Source organism: Harpia harpyja, chromosome Z (genome assembly GCF_026419915.1).
Source record: "Harpia harpyja isolate bHarHar1 chromosome Z, bHarHar1 primary haplotype, whole genome shotgun sequence".
In the NCBI taxonomy this organism is placed as follows: domain Eukaryota; kingdom Metazoa; phylum Chordata; class Aves; order Accipitriformes; family Accipitridae; genus Harpia; species Harpia harpyja.
The window spans coordinates 11,862,445-11,883,779 of record NC_068969.1 but is presented as its reverse complement, the minus strand read 5'-3'; the positions used below and the strand labels follow the sequence as shown (position 1 = coordinate 11,883,779).

At 40.7% G+C, this 21,335-nt stretch overlaps 1 protein-coding gene across 1 annotated transcript; it reads left to right on the top strand.

The window, feature by feature from the left end:
• The first annotated feature begins 7,136 nt into the window (after positions 1–7,136).
• SEC61A1 (SEC61 translocon subunit alpha 1) lies at positions 7,137–20,758 on the top strand. The gene is made up of 12 exons (XM_052777570.1): positions 7,137–7,268; positions 8,819–8,886; positions 9,548–9,613; positions 9,710–9,788; positions 11,839–11,970; positions 12,771–12,880; positions 13,091–13,244; positions 14,087–14,247; positions 14,913–15,110; positions 15,533–15,724; positions 17,341–17,417; positions 18,388–20,758. Exons 1-12 carry the CDS (start codon positions 7,262–7,264, stop codon positions 18,572–18,574), a joined length of 1,431 nt encoding a protein of 476 aa, XP_052633530.1. The 5' UTR covers positions 7,137–7,261; the 3' UTR covers positions 18,575–20,758.
• The last annotated feature ends 577 nt before the right edge of the window (positions 20,759–21,335 follow it).

The following is a 21,335-nucleotide window of genomic DNA, read 5'->3' as shown; positions in this document are numbered from 1 at the left end:
ATGAAATTAATGCTCTGTGCCAAAAGCTGTCTCGGCAAAGGTGTAAAGGCTCTCTCAGAAGGTTAACAGTGATGATTTCTAGTCCTGGCCAACTTCCACGTGGTGACCGTTACAATCAAGCTGGCAGTGATTTTTATGTAAATGAGCCATTATCAGAACTATATATGTCTGGTTACTAGACTATAGCCACTTAGGGGAAATGGGCATCAATATTTCCAAGACAAGCACTTTTTTCCTTAATGTTCCAAATGTCGTTGTTTGGGGTTGTTTTTTTCTCTAAACAATGGTTCCAGGTCAATAGTTTGATGATTAAACAACAGATCATATAAGCAAAAGCTGGATCTTAATCCCTAGGAATATGAACATATTTGGGTTAGTCAGCTCTATGATAATTTTTTGCAGAATCCAATTAGATAAGCCACAGTAACACAAGTAGGGCATGAAAAATAACCATTCTGTGGGGGTTTTTTTACATAAAAAAAACATGTTGGGGACTTCAAAAACCTTAAAAAAGGCAGGAAGAGAACACGTAGGAAGCATTTAGGTGTTAAAAAGAGACTTTAACCTTGTATTAGCTATGGGCCTTTCAGTCTCGGTGAAATACTCACCTGTTGGTTCACCATGAACTGGTATAATTTGTAGGCTGTCAGCTGAGAACAAGCCATTATCAATCCAGTCTGGAGTTCTGTGGCCAGCAGTAGCCAAAGCTGCATCCCTCGGGGAAGGATGTAAAACATCTTTGTTCTTCTTGCATATGTTTCAACTGCCCATATTGCATGTACTGACAGTGGCAAGTATCTGCCTGACCTTGTTTACTGATCTGCATAATTTTACCATAATTTGTCATAATTTGTCCCCCTCATGGCACATTTTAGCAAACAGAAGGTAGCTTTATTACAGAGCTCTTTCTGAATCAATAGCACTGCTATCATTGCAAAACTACAGGTTATATTTTGTTTCTACTTGAAATATTGAGGCTTCACTTGAAGATACAGGATGAAATACTGGTCCTATTGAAGTTTTGTTGTTGTTCTTTGACAAGATCAGGGTTTAGCCACTGGCTCTTTGTGTTACACAAGTGCATGTTATATAGAAGGTCTGTCTTATCAGAGCCAGAAATCAGGATCCTAGGTATTGAGAAAGCACTGCTGTAATACTGCCAGCTAAGAGCACGGCTGATTAAAGTTACAGTATTATAAAGTTTTTTAGATACCTTATTAAGTATTGCCATAAATGCACGGAATAAAGTGATGTTCTAGGAGCGCCTGGGTGAACAAATTGGAGAAATAGGGATGTGAGTCATAACAGGAGTTCAGGATTCAAAACATTTCATGCAAAGCAGTACAAAGACATTCAGTTAACCTCTCATGTCCTGGTAATGATGTTGGAAATTCTTTTGTGCATTGCAATATTGGACTTATGCCTGATGGGGAAGCTAAGCTTACTTCTTTTGATGTATCTAGGGCAATTCTATTTAATCAGTGGTTTGGGTATCTCATTTTAGATATCTAAATTGGAAATTTTTTGCAAATACCCACAGTTATGAAACACCCTGTGATCTTCAGGATAGGATAAAATTTTGCATTTCTTACCTATCTGGACTTAGGAGAGATGAATTTCATGCCTTATAGAAATTGCAGGTTTCATCTTTTAGAATGTATTTCTTCAACTGGAAATCAGCTAGGCTAGAAGGAATTTACATTTTTTAAAGCCCCTTCTATTAAGGAATCAGAGGGGTTGATTGGCTAGAAAAAAAATTAATTCACTCACTTCTTTGTTTCTATTAGACAGAGAGACCTTTTCACACAGCATCCCCCATTGCTCTGTACCTCTCATTGCCCTGTAATATATTTCAAATCTATGTAAGAAAATGTTATTCCATGATTCTTCAACTAGAAATGTGGCTCTCAACATGTCCCCACTACAGAAGATTCCTGTCTGCCTTTTGGCATGCTGCTTCAGGTTTCTCAGGCAAGCTGGGAGATTATCTCCCGAGTACAGACTATGAGGGAAACTCTAGCTCTGTTGAAATAATGGAGTTTGGCTGTTGGCCTTAAAGGAGCTAGCAGTTAAGTCTCTTTTAGGTTAGCAGCATAATAAACAACTTGGTTTAGAAATGTTTCCTACTCAGGGTTCCCTGAAGGTCATCCTTATGTCCATGCTCACCTGCCATTCAGATCATGAGCTTCCACTTGTGGCCTGAATTGTTTCACACATGCTACCGCCTCTAGAGCCCATCTACCTGGGTAGATAAATCAGTAAGGACATCTGACAACCAACTGTCAAATAGCCTGAGAGACAGCATGGGGGTGGCAGGCAAAGGGAAGGTAAAGCATGTCACGGTTGTGGTTGCTCCCTGGAACGCTCTGCCAGAGCATTGCAGATACAGCTGCTACATCTGAGCACAATTGCATGGAGCTCCCCACACGCCGATCTCTTCGGGGAGCCTCACTGAGTGGAGAGATCTCTAACGGTAGAGCTATACTATGCAGAGAAAGAGATCATAGTGATCTGAAGTATCACACACCTGAGCACTGTGTGGGGCACTGGGATCCATCCGCAGGAAGCTCCTTGCAGGACTGCGGACTGTATCTATATTACACTTAGCACAAGGACTTCTGGCCCTGCATGGGACCCTTGGCCATTGATGCACTATAACAATTAAATAATGATAGTAATAAAACTTGCCTACACAGTTGCATACATTTCATGCAAGCTGAGATGGCATCATAAGTAAAGCAGTTCTTCCACCTTGTGGTTAGACAGACTACTACCTGGCAGAGTTTGTACATCAAAAATAACAGACTGCATACAAATACTGCTATTAAACGGACCCAGCGCACAAAGGGCTATCGCTATCACAGGACCCCTCTTGCAGACCAGTGCTACAAATATTAACTAGCCCTATTTTGTAAGGTGAATTTTCGCGTGCGTGTATATACTTATACACGTGTGTACAAACGAATAGATTTGTAATGCCCTCTAGCGATCCCAGCCCACAGATGCTATGAGACCCGGTGTAACAACAGCTAGAGTGTCTCCTTCATCCTCCTTGGTGAACAAAGGCCTTTATTCAATGCAACATGCAAGATTTGACACACTGATAAAATGCGTTGGTGTGGGAACAGAATGTGAGCTTGTCACAGACATGGAAACTGTGATCTCTTCAAATAGAGATTGTAACCAGTTTCTGTGAACACCACCACTAGAACTAAAAGGAACCATTTGGACGCAGTGAAAAATTCATCTGTGCTTCTCTCCCCATTTCTACTCTCCGCCCCTATTTTCTGCTTTCTACCTCTGGCTATTGAAGCAATCATATAGTCTTTGTTGTTTGCATCAGGGTACAATTCAGCACGATTAGGTCCAGCGTCTGTAGCCAGTCGCCACAGAGTGAAGCCCGATTTCAAAAGCAGTAATTAAATGTCAACTTTGTACTAATGCAATAGAGGTATATTGAGATGTATAATTTTGCAGTAAATGCTGAAGATTTGCACTGTGTGAAACAGTGGAACACATTGGCTAACAAACTTCAGAGCCAGTAAGTGAATATTAATGTTTTTAATGGTCCTAAATTACACTATTTCCAAAGCGGGATTAGCTTGGTTATATAAGAGGGACTGATTTGGTTCAAAGAATAGCAAAACATGAAAAGAACAAGCTGTTTAAAATCTATGTCTGCTTCTCAGATGTTGCTGTTCTCTAAAGAGCAGTTTATTAATTACATGCTATCCTCCTCATCATCATCATCATTCCAGTTGTACCAGCTGGCACCACTCTAAACTGAGTCCTCTTGCAGTAGTAGGTGCTTCCCAAACACACTGTAAAAATCAGCCCTAGTGTATCAAATTCCTTTTTTTGTCATTCAGTCTGCAACTGGCTGCCAAAATAGTTCCCCAAGATAAGCTGTCAAAGTCAGGGAGTCGCACCAGACCAAAATTTGACCCAGTGTCTCTCATGGCTTTACTGTAATAATTCCCCAATAACTGTATCTTCAGTTTCTTTTGCTCTTCTGTTCTGCAGTGACAGCTGATTATACAAAGGAGCTGAACTTGGCTCCTCTCTACATATTTTTTTACTACAGTTGGCAAAACAGGGTTTTTTTTCACTGTAAGGTCCTAAGAAAGCTAGCTTTCATCAACCATTTTTTCTGCCTAGAACTGAACTTCAGTGGCAAATTCCAGCTGTAGGACTGTACCCTCTTTGCCCTAAATGTGAAGTTGTTCAGACCCAGAATGGAAAAAACAGAGATGTAAGCAAAAACTAATGAGTTTTCAGTTTCCATGTATAAGTCGACAATTCTATGTAATTATAAGGTTCATTTTTTTACAGGTGGAAACCAAATTATCTTATTGTCTAAAATTACTTTAAAAAACAACAGGAACCCAAGAAGTCTGACAGGTGGGCCATGCAAAGACTAAGTCTATTAAATATTTTTACCTGTTCTTATGGCACAGATGAAGGCTACTAGCACAAAAAGCACGTGTGACTATCCCACAAAGCCAATTTTTAAGGATAGACTTATCACTGTGGAGGGGAAATAGACTGACACCCTTGAAGATTGATATTATTTGTCAGAAGAGCACTTACAATAGGAACAGTAGATTGGCAAGCTTCCCCTCAGACTCTTTCAAAAATGCCTGAGCTTGATTCAGAGATAACACCTTTGAGAAGACACCTTTAGTCTTCATGGATGAAATTCATCTCTTTTAACATCAGATGTCTAAAATATAGGTACCTAGTCTGAAGTGGTTACCTTAGTTCCTTCTATAACCAATAGAGATCGATAACTTTGAAGGATGATTCACCTACTCTGAAAACAGATGTGTAAAATAGGGGGAGTGAGTATTTCTCCAGAGGTGTCCACTTGTATCTCCATTGACCACAGAGAGTCTAGACAACTACCTAGACACCTGACTTCTAAAGGGCTAAAAGCAGATGAGCCATTTAGATAAGGAAAAAGCCATATTACCGTTTCTAATGTAGCAGTGACCTGGCAGAGTGATGTTATCAGCACCTCTCACAATAGTTTGCCTTATTTTAATAAATTCAGCAAATTCTGACATTTCATTGCATGCTTCTACCATCAATCCCCTGGGTTGCTGCTGTTGCTTCCTTGCCCAGACTTCCACAAAACCACTGCTACTTCTTCCTTCTTTTCCACCTATTGGCTCTGGTAAACCAGGCACAGTGCCCATGTTAGTAAGTCAAAATGATCTTACCAAATCATGTCAGCTGGAAAGCAGTTGCTTTATCTCTAATTAGAAATGGGTGGCTTAAAACCAGTTTTGATAATCTGGATGTTTTGAAATAAGCTGCTCTGGACAAGAACTGACTAAAATATTTTCAGACCCATTGGTAGATGTCTTCAATGGACTCCTAGAGGAGAAGTATGGTTTCAGAAGCTTAGAGAAGGGCAAATATACTGTCCACCAATTAAAAAACAAACAAACAAAAAAACCAAAACAGGAAATGGGAATTAGGAATAGTCTTTTAAAGTTAATCTCACAAAAGTAGGGATCAAATAATCAAGCAAGGCATACCTAAGTACCTAGAAAACAACAGGGAGATTTGTGGAAGCCATGATGGGTTTCACAGAGCCTATATGCTGACTCCAATTGCTTTGTATTAACACCTCTATTTGCTTTTCTCTTTCCTCTAACTTCTATTTACCTTTTGTTTTCAGACAGGTGATAACTCCCTCTATAAAGGCCTGGAAAGCACGCAGGGCATTATGATATAGAGAACGAACTGCTTATTGCTTAATGATTGTCTCTCTGTAACTTTACATACCAAGGACTGCTGTTTGTCAAGGATTAAGCCTGTCAGAGACTGGCACTTGGGAGTGATGAGCAAGAAGGAACCATGAGCGATCACAAAACTTAATTAAATGTTTGATGAACTTACGATCTTGTTAAGAAGGCACAAGTAGAGGCCTTGCTTGAATAGATAGGGCCGGAAAAGATAAGAACTCCTGCCTTTGTTCTCGTCCTTGTAGATAATTTAGCTTAAACTAGCCATATGGTTCTAAACTACTAATGAAAACTTAGATAAAAGGAGCACTAACAAACACTGAGGTATCAAAACATGTAAAGGACCATACTGCGCAGAATCACCTGAGGAGGGTCAAATAGCGGACAAGTGAGGAAGACTATGGAAGACCACCAGAGGACTCCTGAAGACCGCCAGAGACCTTCAATGCGCCTGTGTAAAGGACATTTGCATATGCTAATAGTTTCCCAGAAAACTAATGAATATGTGTAACATTTCTCGGAAATCTAGTGAATATGTATGTAGAACATGTACTTAACCTGCACAATTAGGCCCAACGGTGTGCAGGATAGGTGGAACGATCCCCCGTGCATCCAGCGCTGCCAATAAAGAATACCTACTTAATAGTTAATCAAACTATTGAGTTTTAGTTTCTTTGAATCATTATGTGACTCTCAGAAACAAACACCTTCAGCAGTAAGTCAATGTGAGCACATTTCACTTGGTGGTGCTCCTGGGTGATAGTGACATGTTGACGTACCATGACTTCTTTGACAGGCGGAACAATGTTTCACATTTTCACCAATGTTTCATATTTTATTAGAAGCCCAGCTCGACCTGGGTGTGTTAAACCCAGCCACAGGCAAGCAATGGCTGCATCCCACCACCGGCTGCCATTTTGCGTGAGGGGTGCAAGGAGCTTCTTACTGCAGAGAAAGGCCTAAACCATTCCCCTATAAAAACACAAAAGCAGAAAATAAATTTTAAGCATTTACTTATGTATTTATCTGTCAAAATCTCTTAAACCAACGTTACGATTTCTGGTAGCTAAACCACGCGTTCCTCAAAATAACCTACGACCTCAACACGCCACCACGGCCCTTCCCAGGTGCTAGTCCCACACCGCATTAAGATGGCGGCCTGGGCGGCCAAGACTACAACTCCCAGCAAGCCGCGCGCCACCTCGTCATCCGATTGGTTGCATAGACCCGCGGGGAGCCAATAAGCACCAGGGGCCCTCCGCCCTCCCCGGAGGGCGCGGTTCGCTCCGACAGCAGTGCACGATGGGAGTTGTAGGCGCTGTGCCGTCCCGGCGGCGGAGGGCGGTGGTTGCTGGGGGAGGGCGCGGGCGGCGGCGCCTGCGCGGCGGCGGCGGCGGCCGGCGGACCCGGCGCGTGGCAGGAAGCGGAAGGGGGCGGCCGGGATCAATCCCTGACGTGTCTCTCCGAGGCCGCCGCCGCTCGCTCTCTGCTCCCGTCCGGCGGCCGCCATGGGCAGTGAGTACCGGGGCGCCTCGGCCGGGCGGCGGCAGGCCGCGGGGACAGGGAGGGAGGGGAGTGGGGGGGTCTCCGCGGGACGCGCGATGGCCAAGGGGCCGCAGCTCGGCCGCCGGCTCGCCTTTCGCGGGCACCTTGGGACCGGCCCTCCTCACGGGCGGCGCGGCGGCCCGTTCCCCCCGCTCCCCTCCAGGGCGGCGGGGAGCCCCTCTGAGGGGCCGCCAGCCTGGGGGCGGCACTCCCTCCGTGGCCAGCCCTGCGCGGGTTTCCCTTCCTCGCGTTTAGAGGGTCCCTCTGGATTCTTTCTTTTTTTTTTTTTTTCCCCTGTCTCGCGGTGAAAGACCCATTTCCTGGTCACGGCAGGTTTTCCTAGGGAAGGAGGGGAGCTCGCTCGCTCCGTGATGCCCGCTGACCGGGCCGCTCTGCCTGGCGGGCGCTCCCGGGCCCGGCCATCCCAGGCTCGAGTGTGCCTGGTGCGGTGCCGAGGCGGAGAGAGACGGGCTGTCAGGTTGGCGGTTGGTCATAACGCTTTCAATTACGTTGTCAGAGTAAACTATAAATGGTAATCTGCAGTCTAGAAGTTATCCGTGTGAATGGAAGCCTTCAGAGTCTGCTACCTCGAGGAAGAGCTGCTTGAATGTAGTCAATTGGTATACTATGGTAGATGTGGGAGAGAATCACGATTTGCTTTAAGTTTAAACTCACAATCCAGTGTAACTTTTCAGGCAATTAATCGTTTGAAATTAAATAATTTTTATGGGCTGGTCTTAAAGCGTTACAAAATTGCCACTGAAGTTGCAGCCTTCCACAAAGAAGTGGGAAGCCACCAATAGTTTCAGTTCTTCGGCATCATCGTACGCTTTTTAGTTCAGGTCAGTCCAAAATATGTGTGCAGTCTTAGATCCGTCCTAAGAGATTTAGCATTAACTTGGTTCCAAATCAGATCTCTCTGCTCATAGGAGGACTTGTGACTTTGCAGATACCCTCTTCTTTTGTATGCTTATTCTAAGGCAGACTTTTCTGATCTAAGGATATGTCCTTTTGACTAGGAGGAGATCGTTGCATGAGGCATTCTGTAAAGTAACTTGAACTGTTGCTTATGAACAGTGTGTAGGAATTCTTAAGCTGTATGGCCCAAAAGTAACCCCTGACTTAAAACTGTCTGGGGTATTGTATTCCTCAAATATCAGGCTAGGGGAGAAGCTATTATGAAATAAAAGTTCAAGGGTATTGATAAATTCATGCAAAACAATGGCAAGGGGTTTTTTTTTGCGCTGTCAACCTACTTGGTAAAATGGGAAAACTCTTGACCTTTTTTTTTTTTTCTTCTGTTTCCAGTCTATACTGTACTTACACCATACTAGGTGAATCTCTGTTTATTTAGAAGAGATAAGAATTTAATTTAAAAAAAACCCACAACAACAAAACTTTGTCCTTAACTGAGACTTTTAATATATAAAGTACATGTACAAAATCAATTTTACTTGAGCTTTTCCCAGTGTTCTTTGTATCTGTATGTTCACTTTGTCTTTTAACTAATTTCCGTACAGTAAAATTTCTTGAAGTAATCAAGCCCTTCTGTGTTATTTTGCCTGAAATCCAAAAGCCAGAACGGAAGGTAAGTTAATAAAATTTTCTTCATAGGTTCGTATTTGTGTAATATGAAATGTTTACAGCTTAGTTTGCACTTGTGGGATTTGTTTTTTTTTTTCCTGTTGGGAGAATGGCAATTATAGGCATAACTGTTTTTAGTGGAGTGCTTGTCTAGTACATCCTGTACTGTGGATATGGCTGTACAAGAATGTATTTGCTGGTAATTGCAATTGTGCAGATACAGTTATGCCATAGCAGTGAGTGGTGAGATGTTGAAAGCAGTACATGTTGGAGTGTAAACTAGAGTAGTTTAAAATAACAACTTGAAAATCTTTGCTTCTTAAGTTCTAATCTAAGACTATTTGCTAAGATAAGCTTCTCTGTATTATTTTTTTTTCTCACCAGAAGCTCTTTCTTAAGAAAATGTAAGACTCATTTCTGTGGAAGTATTAGAATTACCTTCCATTAACGTAACCTTGTTTATTTGCCATTTTCCTTGGCCTTATATAGTATAAAAGGGATGAAGAGCGAGTTATTTTCTTTAGGATGTTCTGTACTTTGTCCCTTCACAAGAAAATCAAGTGTGCTTTAGCTACTATGAAAGTTTGCCTGATTGATTAGATCTTGTTATCTTGACAGCTTTGCCATCTTTGGTTGTTGGTTTTTGTTTTTGTTTTTTCCTTTAGATTCAGTTTAAGGAAAAGGTATTATGGACAGCTATCACACTCTTCATCTTCTTAGTATGTTGCCAGGTATGTTTCTTCTCTTGTTTTTAAGGAAGAGCTGAAATGTTTAAACGATGTTATGAAGTCTCTAATCCTGTTTTCCTCTGTTGGTTGGAAATGCAGATTCCCTTGTTCGGTATCATGTCATCAGACTCAGCAGATCCTTTCTACTGGATGAGAGTGATTTTGGCATCAAATAGAGGTATGGTCAGTCTTTCAGGAGGACTTTTTTTTAGCTTGAATCAGAACATTTTTGGACTTTTTCTTACATTGCATTCTATTTTAATGAAGATAAAAATTGAAGCAGAGAGGGAAAAGTAATTCTATATATTATGTAAAATCATAAACCAGTGTGGCATTGGGAAAGGCACAACTTTGTGGACAAAATGAGTTTATGGTTGGCTGTGTGCAACCTATTGTATGTACACAAATCAAGGAGCATTTTGGAGGGAAAAGGGTTAGGGAAGAGACAGTTCCTAATTACCTGCATTGCTGCTCTTGCAATCTCCTGTATATAATTCTAGCTTTTTGATTTGTATTTCAAACCATATTATATGTGTGGTGTTGTTTTCTGGGTGACATTTGAGTCTGTCTCACAGAAGATTAAATTCATGATAGTTTGTGTAAATTTCAGTTTCTTGTAGAGGCTTTCTAATGCAGGTGTGAATTAAGAATGGTGACAGTTTCCTGAATTCACTTTGTTATTATATATCATTTGGGCTATCCATCAGTTTATAGCATCATGAGATGTGCGTATATGCATGTGTAGTGGGTTGACCCTGGTTGGATGCCAGGTGCCCACCAAAGCTGCTCTATCACTCGCCCTCCTCAGCTGGACAGGAGAGAGAAAATACAACGAAAGGCTCATGGGTCAAGATAAGGACAGGGAGAGATTACTTGCCAATTACCGTCATGGGCAAAACAGACTCGACTTGGGGAAAAATTAATTTAATTTACTACCAATCAAATCAGAGTAGGGTAGTGAGAAATAAAACCAAATCTTAAAACACTTCCCCCCCCGCACCTCCCTTCTTCCCAGACACAACTTCACTCCTGATTTTCTCTCCCTCCTCCCTGCCAGTGGCGCAGGGGGACAGGGAATGGGGGTTGTGGTCAGTTAATTACACATTGTCTCTGCTGCCCCTTCCTCCTCAGGGGGAGGACTCATCGCACTCTTCCCCTGCTCTGGCATGGGGTCCCTCCCACAGGAGACGGTCCTCTATGAACTTCTCCAACATGAGTCCTTCCTGTGGGCTACAGTTCTTCACGAACTGCTCCAGTGTGGGTCCCTTCCACGGGGTCACAAGTCCTGCCAGAAAATCTGCTCCAGCACAGGCTCCTCTCTCCATGGGTCCACAGATCCTGCCAGGAGCCTGCTCCAGCGCGGACTTCCTGCAGGGTCATAGCTTCCTTCAGGCATCCACCTGCTCCAGTGTGGGGTCCTCTGTGGGCTGCAGGTGAATATCTGCTCCAGTGTGGGCCTCTACGGGCTGCAGGGGGACAGCCTGCCTCACCATGGTCTTCACCATGGGCTGCAGGGGAATCTCTGCTCTGGTGCCTGGAGCACCTCCTCCCGCTCCTTCTTCACTGACCTGGGGGGTCTGCAGGGTTGTTTCTCTCACATATTCTCACTCCTCTCTCCAGCTGCAGTTGCTGCTGCACTGGTTGTTTGTTGTTTTTCTTTTTTTTTTTTTCCCCCTTCTTAACCATGTTATCACAGAGGTGCTACCATCGTTGCTGATGGACTCGGCCTTGGCCAGTGGTGGGTCCATCTTGGAGCCAGCTGGCACTGGCTCTGTCGGACATGAGGGAAGCTTCTAGCAGCTTCTCCAGAAGCCAGCCCTGTAGCCCCACTGCTACCAAAACCTTGCCATGCAAACACAATACAGCATGAATGCAACTTGGTGCACTCCTCAAAAAAGTTTGGGTTTTCCTGTTTAAAATTACAAATAATAAAGTGACTGATTGTCAAAGGCAGAAAGCAAATTCCTGCATTGTTTTATGCAGAGTAAATCTATTCCTTTTTCAGCAAACATAGTTTTTAAGATACTCCGGAGTACTGTATTACTTATCAGACTGACTTTTAGCGAGCTTCTGTTATCATTGAAGCCTTTTACGTTTACGGAGATTGGGAGTTTTATATCTTCTCCATCACAATGCAAAGGGTGGAAGAAACAAGCTTTGAACTTCAAAGGTGCCTGGGTATGGTACACCCCATTATTTTCTTTCATTGTTCTTCTTGTGTCTGGCAGGTACGTTGATGGAGCTGGGCATTTCACCTATTGTCACTTCTGGGCTTATCATGCAGCTCTTGGCAGGTGCCAAGATAATTGAGGTTGGTGACACCCCAAAGGACAGAGCTCTCTTCAACGGAGCACAGAAATGTGAGTAACAGCTGATATTAAAGGCTGATGTTTTACAGTATCTAACCCTAACAATAGAAGGTGTAAACTTACCATGTGATGAATGCTGGAGTCGGATATATGGGTTCTGTCATGCTATGTGTTCACGTTGTGCTGCAGATTTCTGTATTTCATCAGTCTTTGACTGACTGCTCTCTGGCTTGTTCACTGTTAAGCTTCAGAAAGGTTTGCAGAGGAAAAGTATCTGTGCAATTGGCATTGCTGCTGTATTCTCACTGGATAAACTAAGCAATATATAGACTGTGGGGACCCTACCTTTGAACTGTGTTGGTCAGTGTTAACCTAAAAAAGTTAATATTGATTGAGATATTGTAGTTGTTTTTACCTTGCAGTTTGAAGCATGGTTCTTTCTCAGCAATAGGATCTCTGTGCTCTGTTGATAAATGACTTTCAGAAAAATTTGAGTATTCTTTAGCTATTTGATGCTGTACCATACTACTAACTGATCTGTTTACTGGAAAAAGAACCATAAATTGCTAAGGTAATATCTTAACACCCTCAGAGTTTTCATTATCTAAAGCAATCTTCAGTAACCAAACCCACTTGCTTCTAAGTGTATTTGCTTCTGAAGTCTGTGTGTATTTGTATTTTCAGTGCCATATTTCAGACAACAAACTTAAAATTGCCCTTGAATTTAAACATCCTGTGACTTATGTATTCCTTCCCAAATTTCTCTACAAAGAAGTGATTTATATTTCTCTAATTGCCCACTGACATAAATCTCCAGAACAAGTACATATTTTTTTCTTTTTATTATACAGTGTTTGGAATGATTATTACCATCGGACAGTCTATTGTCTACGTAATGACTGGAATGTACGGAGACCCATCTGAGATGGGTGCTGGTATCTGCTTGCTTATCACAATTCAGGTAATCTCTAGTTCTCTCTACTTACTCTCCCTCTGACAGGGTAAAAAAAATCAACATTATGGACTGCCTGCCCCACATGCAGAGAAAAACGATCAAAATGTGCCTGCTTTCTTAAATACATAGTCTTTTCTTATCTTTTAATGCAAGTTATTTTTTTAACAAAAATTAAAAAGAGGTGGGACTAACGCTGTATTTCTTTTTTTACTGTAGCTTTTTGTTGCTGGATTGATAGTTCTGCTCTTGGATGAGCTTCTACAGAAAGGATATGGTCTTGGTTCTGGCATCTCTCTCTTCATTGCTACCAATATCTGTGAGACTATTGTGTGGAAAGCATTCAGCCCCACCACAGTGAACACAGGACGAGGTAATATGGCATAGTCCATTTTCTTTACAAAAATTTGGTGCAAAAAGGCGAAATCTTTTTTACAGTGTGTTAACTTAAATGGCAAATGCTGTTACTAGCATCTTAGCTGTGTACTTGCCATGTAGTGAATCTTGTTAATACAGCAGGTGCTCCTATGCAAGGTGCAAGTACAAAGACATTTCTTTATAATTTTGTAGTATGTCACAAGATATTTCCTGAACTTGAATTTCTTACAGTGCCTCCATTAAAACTCGATAATGGTAGACTGCCATTGTTTTATGGTTGCTGCCCAACTTACTGACAGATATCGTCTGTTTCTTTCTGCTCCTTGCGTTTCTTACGCTTTGCCCCCAAAACCTTATTCTCCAAACTTGACAGGAGGTGATCATGTTTGGTGCTGTATAATAGAAAACATAAGTGAGGTTATCACATTTGCTGTAGTACAAACAATAACTAGTGTCTCACCATGAATGATACTATAAAGCATGCTGCCTCCCTCATTTTAATTTTTTTTTTCCTTTTTTTGGTGGGGAGGAGGAAAGGTGGAAAGAACTTGGTGAATGTCAATGTTTCTAGAGACCAATAAAGTTATTCCATTTGATTGTTGGGCTATGATTTAGTTTCTAGGCCACTACAGGGCGATTTAAAAAAAATCTTGGAAATAACATAGCTGATATGAAGGATGACAGTAGTAAAAGTCTGAGAGCATGCTGAAGATGCAAAAGACTTGGAGAAATCCCATTCTGAATCCTGTAGTTCAGAAGTAGGCCTAATGGGACAAAGCACTGAAGTTTGGAGATAATCACAGTGCAACTAACTTGGTTTTGCTTTTCCTTTCCAAGGCATGGAATTTGAGGGAGCCATCATTGCTCTGTTCCATCTTCTGGCTACTCGCACAGACAAAGTCAGAGCTCTTCGTGAGGCCTTTTACCGTCAGAATCTCCCCAACCTTATGAATCTGATTGCCACCATCTTTGTCTTTGCTATTGTAATTTATTTTCAGGTCAGTTGGAATAAAGAGGGGACTGTAAAACTGTTTGTATGGAAGTAGATAATGTCATCTGCTTCCTTCTACAGGAAATTGTTTTCACTTTCTAGTGCCTTCAAAAGACTTGTTTTTGTACCTGCAACATCTGGATGTTCATTTAATGCTAGCTTCTTTTAATCAGTTTCCATGTTTACTGTAGCCACACAAAACACTTGAGACCTACTTTGGTCTCTGAAAAAAAACCCAAACCAAACCAGATGAATGTGTACATGTAATACTGCCTAACCCAAACACTATTGCTTTTTGCTGGAAAATACTTTGAAGTTTTTAAGCCTGTGTGTCTGTTACTGTTTGTTGCCGCAAACTGCTGAAGAATATAGAAAGTTTTAATGTTTCTTTTCCTGGATGCTATATTCAGTCTTCCTGAAATGTCAGATTTCTTCTGATGTCTACGTCTTTCATACCTTCTTAGATGTGTGTTTTTAGACCACCCTGCAGGCTTCCAGGCCCTTTGCAGAAGCGTTTGCATGGATGGCCCTCTGGGTAGAATATGTGTACTTGCTCAAAATGATTGCAGGTTTTTTTCTGTGGCTGTCAAGGCCTTGCACTTGCAATTTATGACCTGTGGTATGGGTTCATGTCCAGATATAATGGGGGACTTTCTTTTGAAAACTTTTCAGGGCTTCAGAGTGGATCTTCCTATCAAATCTGCTCGCTACCGTGGCCAGTACAACACCTACCCTATCAAGCTGTTCTATACTTCCAACATTCCCATTATTCTTCAGTCCGCCCTGGTGTCAAACTTGTACGTCATCTCCCAGATGCTTTCTGCTCGCTTCAGTGGCAACTTACTGGTTAGCCTGTTGGGCACTTGGTCTGTGAGTATTCCTTTTGATCTTGCATACCGCTTTATAAGAGCACAATTAAAATGCATGGTTGAAGAGAAGGTCTCTCTAAATACTAAGGCACACTTCTACAGGCAGTTGTGTACACTGAAACTCCTGAATTAGTAAGTTGTTTAAATTAATGGTAGAGTATGAGACCTGCTGTGATCAGTGCAGCTGTTAGGTCTCCATTTACCTTTTACCTTGGGCTGTTATTTGCTGTCCTAGGTATTTTTGTTGTTCCTTATTGTATTCAATTTCCACTTTAGAAACTGCTTGTGATAGTAAAGTTGAATCTTTGTGTGCTGCTGTAGTAGTAATGATACACAGTGACATGAAAGTGATATAAACACAGGCTTAGCTTAATGGCCAAGAAATAGTGAGAAAGTTGGTGACTGCTTGCTTCCTCCTTCTAGGACACGTCATCTGGAGGCCCTGCTCGTGCTTATCCAGTTGGTGGGCTTTGTTATTATCTGTCACCTCCAGAGTCCTTTTCTTCAGTGTTAGAAGACCCTGTACATGCGGTTGTTTATATTGTATTTATGTTGGGCTCCTGTGCTTTCTTCTCTAAGACATGGATTGAAGTCTCTGGCTCCTCTGCTAAAGATGTAAGTTTAAAATGATAAATTATGTACGTTTACATGATGAAAATAGATAGGCTGTTGTAAGAATAAGACTGACTTTCTTCTGAGATAGCTGTTATGCTGGTAATCTTCTTGGTAATACTTACCGTTTGTATAAACAGTGACTGTCTTTTTTGTAAGTGAGGAGGATGAGGGCAGAATGGGGGTAATTTTTTCCCTGTTTTCTTTACTGCTTTTTCAAAACCAACAACTACAAAACTCAAATAATTGCTTTCAGTGGCATTAGGAAACTTTGAACGTTGCTACTTAATGTCAGTATGAGGGCAGGCAAGGTAACAGGAAAGGTAGAAACTCTTTTCAGTGCCAAATGACAGATGCACCATATGCAAGGCAGTGGCCACTTAAGAACTTGCAGGTAAAGCTTGAATACCCATGCCTGGCCTAGAGAGCCCTTAACTTCTTTTGAGGGAAGATTAAGTAGAAGTTGTTATTTTTAACTTGAGAGCACTGATAACAGAGAACATAGTGCATTAATTTACCTGAGCCTAGCTTCTCAAAATTTCCATTTGCTACAGGATATTTGATATTCAGCAGCTATATCATTCTGAAATTGGAATTGGAAAACAAGATGGAAAATAGTTGTCATTGTGGTATGTTTGTATTGTGTGGTTTTGGGTAGGAAATCAAGTTTGGCAGCCATATGGAATGGTTTAATCCATTCTTTAACAAATATGTCATAGTTGCACAGTTACTGTAACAGCGTGAGCACTGTCTTGTTTTGGACTTGCATCTAGCTGCTTGTTGTCAGGCATGAGGGAGGCATTCACAGCCATGTATAGCCAGATTTTTATTTCAGTATAAACCAACATACAGCTTTTAACACTTTAATATACTTCCCTGATACTGGATAAAATTATTTTAAGTTCATATAAACAAGGTCAGAAATAAAAATTGGTAAATCATTACTTAAATGTTCACTGTGTAGTGGAAAACTGGTACCTTAATTATCTGAAATTGTGTTTTCTCAGTACATTAGATTCAGTGACAAGTACCTTCAGAAGTTCCCCTGCTAGAGTTTCAGTTCCCCTCAATTGTTAGTAAACTGTAACCCTGTACAACTGCAGAAATCCAATTTAAGGATAATGTTCCAAGAAGGGATTCTTTCTAAGTCATATAGTTTCTGATATGGCCTCCCCCAATAAATCGTGAGCTCAACTGAATGTGGGAAACTGAAATGGAGTGGACACTTCATAGGATGGTTTTGCTAAGATCTACTAAACTAAACCCTAACCAGGAGAACGGTAGGTGGCAAAACAGGAACTGAATTTGTGTGCAAGAGCCTACAAACTTCCAGATTTTCCTTTTCTCAATAGGACTAGAATTATCCAAAAATGTTTGTGTAATTGACAGTGTGGAAAAGTGCCTGTGACTGCAATCTATCTGAAGTTAAAATACTGGATATTTTAAACTCAGATGAATAATGTAAAAAGCAAAACCCTAAAGTCAAAACAGTACCAAAAAACCCCCAAACCCACTACCATTTACTGAAGTGTCTTGGTTCTGTTTTCCCATAGTACTAAATTCTGTGGCCTTGGCAAATGACGCTAAACTTACTTGCTCCATTCCTTCATTCAATACAGGTTGCCAAACAATTGAAAGAACAACAAATGGTAATGCGAGGCCACAGAGAAACTTCAATGGTACATGAACTAAACAGGTGAGCTACACATTTCCCAGGCTATTTATGCAAAGTGTTATGGGGAAACACATGGCAAATTTTGCTTTGACTTCCATTTTCTAGATCCTAGAACACAGATATTCTTTCAGCTTCAATGTTACATGCATGATACATAGAATATTGTCTCATTAATGGAAGGCATGTACAGTACAGCATATTCTTGCCTTAAAATTAGAGAACATACCTTAAATTCTGGAGCTTGTATTTTCCTGTTACATTTTTTTCATTTTTATACATTTTATAGGATAGCTAGTAATGAGCATTTGCGTGTACTTTACTACTTCAAACTGACGCACAAGTATTTTTTTTTTTTTACTGTAACTTTTAATGTGTTATGTCTTGAGTACTGTTTTCACGTAGACCTTGCTTCTAAAACAAGCAGTTACTTAAATCTACTAGGTGCAGAGGTAGGCAGGGGTTGGTCTCTCTAGGTTTTCTAATTGCAGGGTGGGACCTATGCACCCTTCATGTTACAGAAATGTTACCGTAACTTTAGATTTCAGTCATCTGCAAGTGACTTGAAGAGCTAGTAGCCATAAGCTTAATCTTTGTGCTTAATTGCATGGAAGACTGTAATACCTTCTCTTCTTAGCTTAGCATTTTTTTCCCTCCAGTCAGGCTGAGCTTTTTATTTCCTTACCTAGTATACTGGCACTATTGCACATTCCTTATCTTGGATTGTAGACCCATGAGAGAAGAGAGTATTCTGCCATTGACTTTTTTCCATTCATGTAGTTTCATTCTTGGTTTGTTTGTTTTTTTTTTTAACCACCTGGTTAGATTATCTCTGTAGTGTTCTTTCTGTTCTCAGTGGGATTGGTTTTCTAGAAAAAAACTGCCTATTTAGATACTTTCCATAGATCCCATATACCACTAACCCTAGTATGTGTATTAATATCCTGAGCAAACTCTAGTGGCACTTTTTCTGTTCTCATTTTGTGTTTTACAGGTACATCCCTACAGCTGCTGCATTTGGTGGTCTCTGTATTGGCGCCCTCTCTGTGTTGGCAGACTTCCTTGGGGCAATTGGGTCTGGAACTGGGATTCTGCTTGCTGTCACTATCATTTATCAGTACTTTGAAATTTTTGTAAAGGAACAGAGTGAAGTTGGCAGTATGGGAGCTCTTCTTTTCTAAACCTAGCTTCTCATGGACCCAGGAAAGAGGAGAGGACCATTCTCAAAATATAGCCAGTCAGGTGAAAAGAAGTAACATAAACTTGATAATGTCATTCTACAGGAACACATATTTTAATAATGTTTCCAAAGCACATTCCCTTATGTTCAAAATTTTCTAGCATACCGTTTGCATTTTATAAATTGATAAGGAAAAATGTGCAAGAAAATTTTTTTAAGAAAATTGTTTTTTAATTATGTGTTAGGAGAATCAGCTTTCTGAGTTGGATTTAGTTCAGTGACTCTTGAAATTTTTTTGAGACCCTTTCAAATATAGTATACCTGAAGCCTTTACAGGTTTTAATAAATGTTTGTTAAATAAATGTTTGGAAGGGTTTTTTTGCATTTAACTTGTTTTTGCAGCTCCTTTGCAGTAGTGGTGAGAAAAATCTCTCCCTCTAATGCTGAAGTTCCATAATTACGGTTGTAAGCACAAACAGTATTTTAATATGTTCAGTTTTGTGTTTGGGTTTTATTTCAGTATGGCAGATTTGGAAGGCAGTTGTTTCTTTTTACTAAATTATATCTCTAATTCCAAATGTTTTGTCTTGTAATTACTACGCTAGACCTTGTCAGATGTTGAATATTGGCTTGAGACTGTTGTCAGGTTTCTGTATAAGATGGGAATGCGTTCTTTCCCACCACCCCTCCTCCATAAGCAGAAGACTCGGGTCAGCTGAGATTCTGCCAGTCTGTGCCTAAGAGTTGCAGCTTTGAAACTTGGTCATACCGGCAGCTTTGTAAAACCTTCTAATTAGTTTTCATTGCCATTTGTGGTAGTGCTTCTAGTTCTGATGCTAGCTGAAAGAAATGGATGTTTTGGCTGCTTAGATGCAAATCTGCTTGTGCTCTTTGCTAAAGCTAAGTTTCTCTCATTGATAATAAATTCTGGTCTTGTAGCAATCAGGATGTTATCTGACTACTCATATCTAGTGCATTTTGAGTCTCATTACCACAGAGGAGTGTGAAAAGAATGTATGTTACTTGTCTGTTTCTATAGATCTAGATATGAGACCCTTGTCAGATAACTCTTGCAAGTTGCTTGTGTAGAAGGCTTTTCCATCCTATAATCTCATTGACTTGAATGATGCATAGGAAAGTACTTCTTCAGAAGGTATTGGATCTCCTCCTTTTTTTGAAGATCACACCTTCAAATTGGAGAATTTACAGTAAAAGGCTTTAATGGACCAGAGTAATACTTTTCCTTTTTAATTTAGATTGTCAGTACTAATCAGGTGCCTAGGACCAAGTGCAAATATTTGTGTATGAGTCTTGTAAATACACTTTTCCTCAATCAGTATTGGACAATGTGGAAACCAGAATGAGGAGTTACAATGTTGGAATGTTTCTCTACACTGCATCAACATGCCTTCTGTGCATTTTTGCATGCTGGGCTGACAGTATATGAATTACTGTTTCTGCTTGGAGTGATGGGACTCTGTTACATACCCAAGGAGCACAGATGACAACATCCGGAAGCCCTTGTTAATGCACTGAGCTCAAATACCAAATGCGTGGGAAATCTGCAAATTTGGAATGAGATACACCTATCAATAAAAGTGAAACTCCTGGGGTGAGGATCACAATTGGAAAAGGAACAAAAGTAATGGAATAAAGTATCTGTGAAACGCTCATTACCAACCATTCACTATTACTTCACACTATGCTCAATAATTTTTCTGTCTTTCATAAAGTACTAGTATGCCACAGCACAATTTTGATGTGAAATAAGGGACAGTTAAAAAGTGACTTTAAAAGGAGAGGGAAGAAGCGTGGTGTGGTGGTTCTGCTTTGGGGATGCTTTTGTTGTTATTTTTCTAGGAAGCCCAATACAGATTTTGTTTTGAAATAAAAAGGACTCCACTTTTGGGCACGCAGCTCTGGCTGGGCTGGAGCTGTACTTGTATTTTTGGTCATATCATCTGTTTGAACTGGTTGCAGCTTAGACAGTTAGTTCTTCAGTGTCTAAGCAGCACTTGTTCTATGCATCTGTATTTTTGTTGTCTAGTGGTGAAATCTTTGTCTATTATCAAGCAGCTATGTCCTCGAAGCAGGACCTGCTGATCATACAGTGGATGTTCACAAAAAGAAATAATGCCTAAACAATCTGCTTTATAAATGAAATAAAGTACATCTTTGGAGCTAATGCTTGGCTTTTGGTTCTTTGGATACTGTTAAAATTCTAACACTTGCAGAATAATGTTGCCTGCCTAAGAGACTGTGAAAGTGACCCCTCTCAAAACAGCTGTTTAAAGTGTCAGTGTGAAATAAGACTAATTGTATTTGTTCCAAGTCCTTCTCTCAACAGCAGAACCTTAACCATTCCTCTGGGCTTTCCTGCTCAGAAGAGTTGCAATTCAAAAGGCGCTGCACAAGTAAATAGTGGGAGAACGAGGTAATGACGCATCAGTTTTAACAAAAACTGTATTTCCATATGAAATACAGCGCTAGCTGGTGCTATGCCAAATACTGTTTTGCCCTCTGAATTTTTAAACTTAACTTAGAGTAAGGAAAAATTTTATCTTCCTCCTTGTCATGGTTTAACCCCAGCCAGCGACTAAGCACCACACAGCCGCTCACTCACTTCACCCCCACCCAGTGGGATGGGGGAGAGAATCTGGGGAAAAAAAGTAAAACTCATGGGTTGAGATCTGAACAGTTTAATAGAATAGAAAGGAAGAAACTAATAATGATCATAAGAACAATAATAAAATGACAATAAT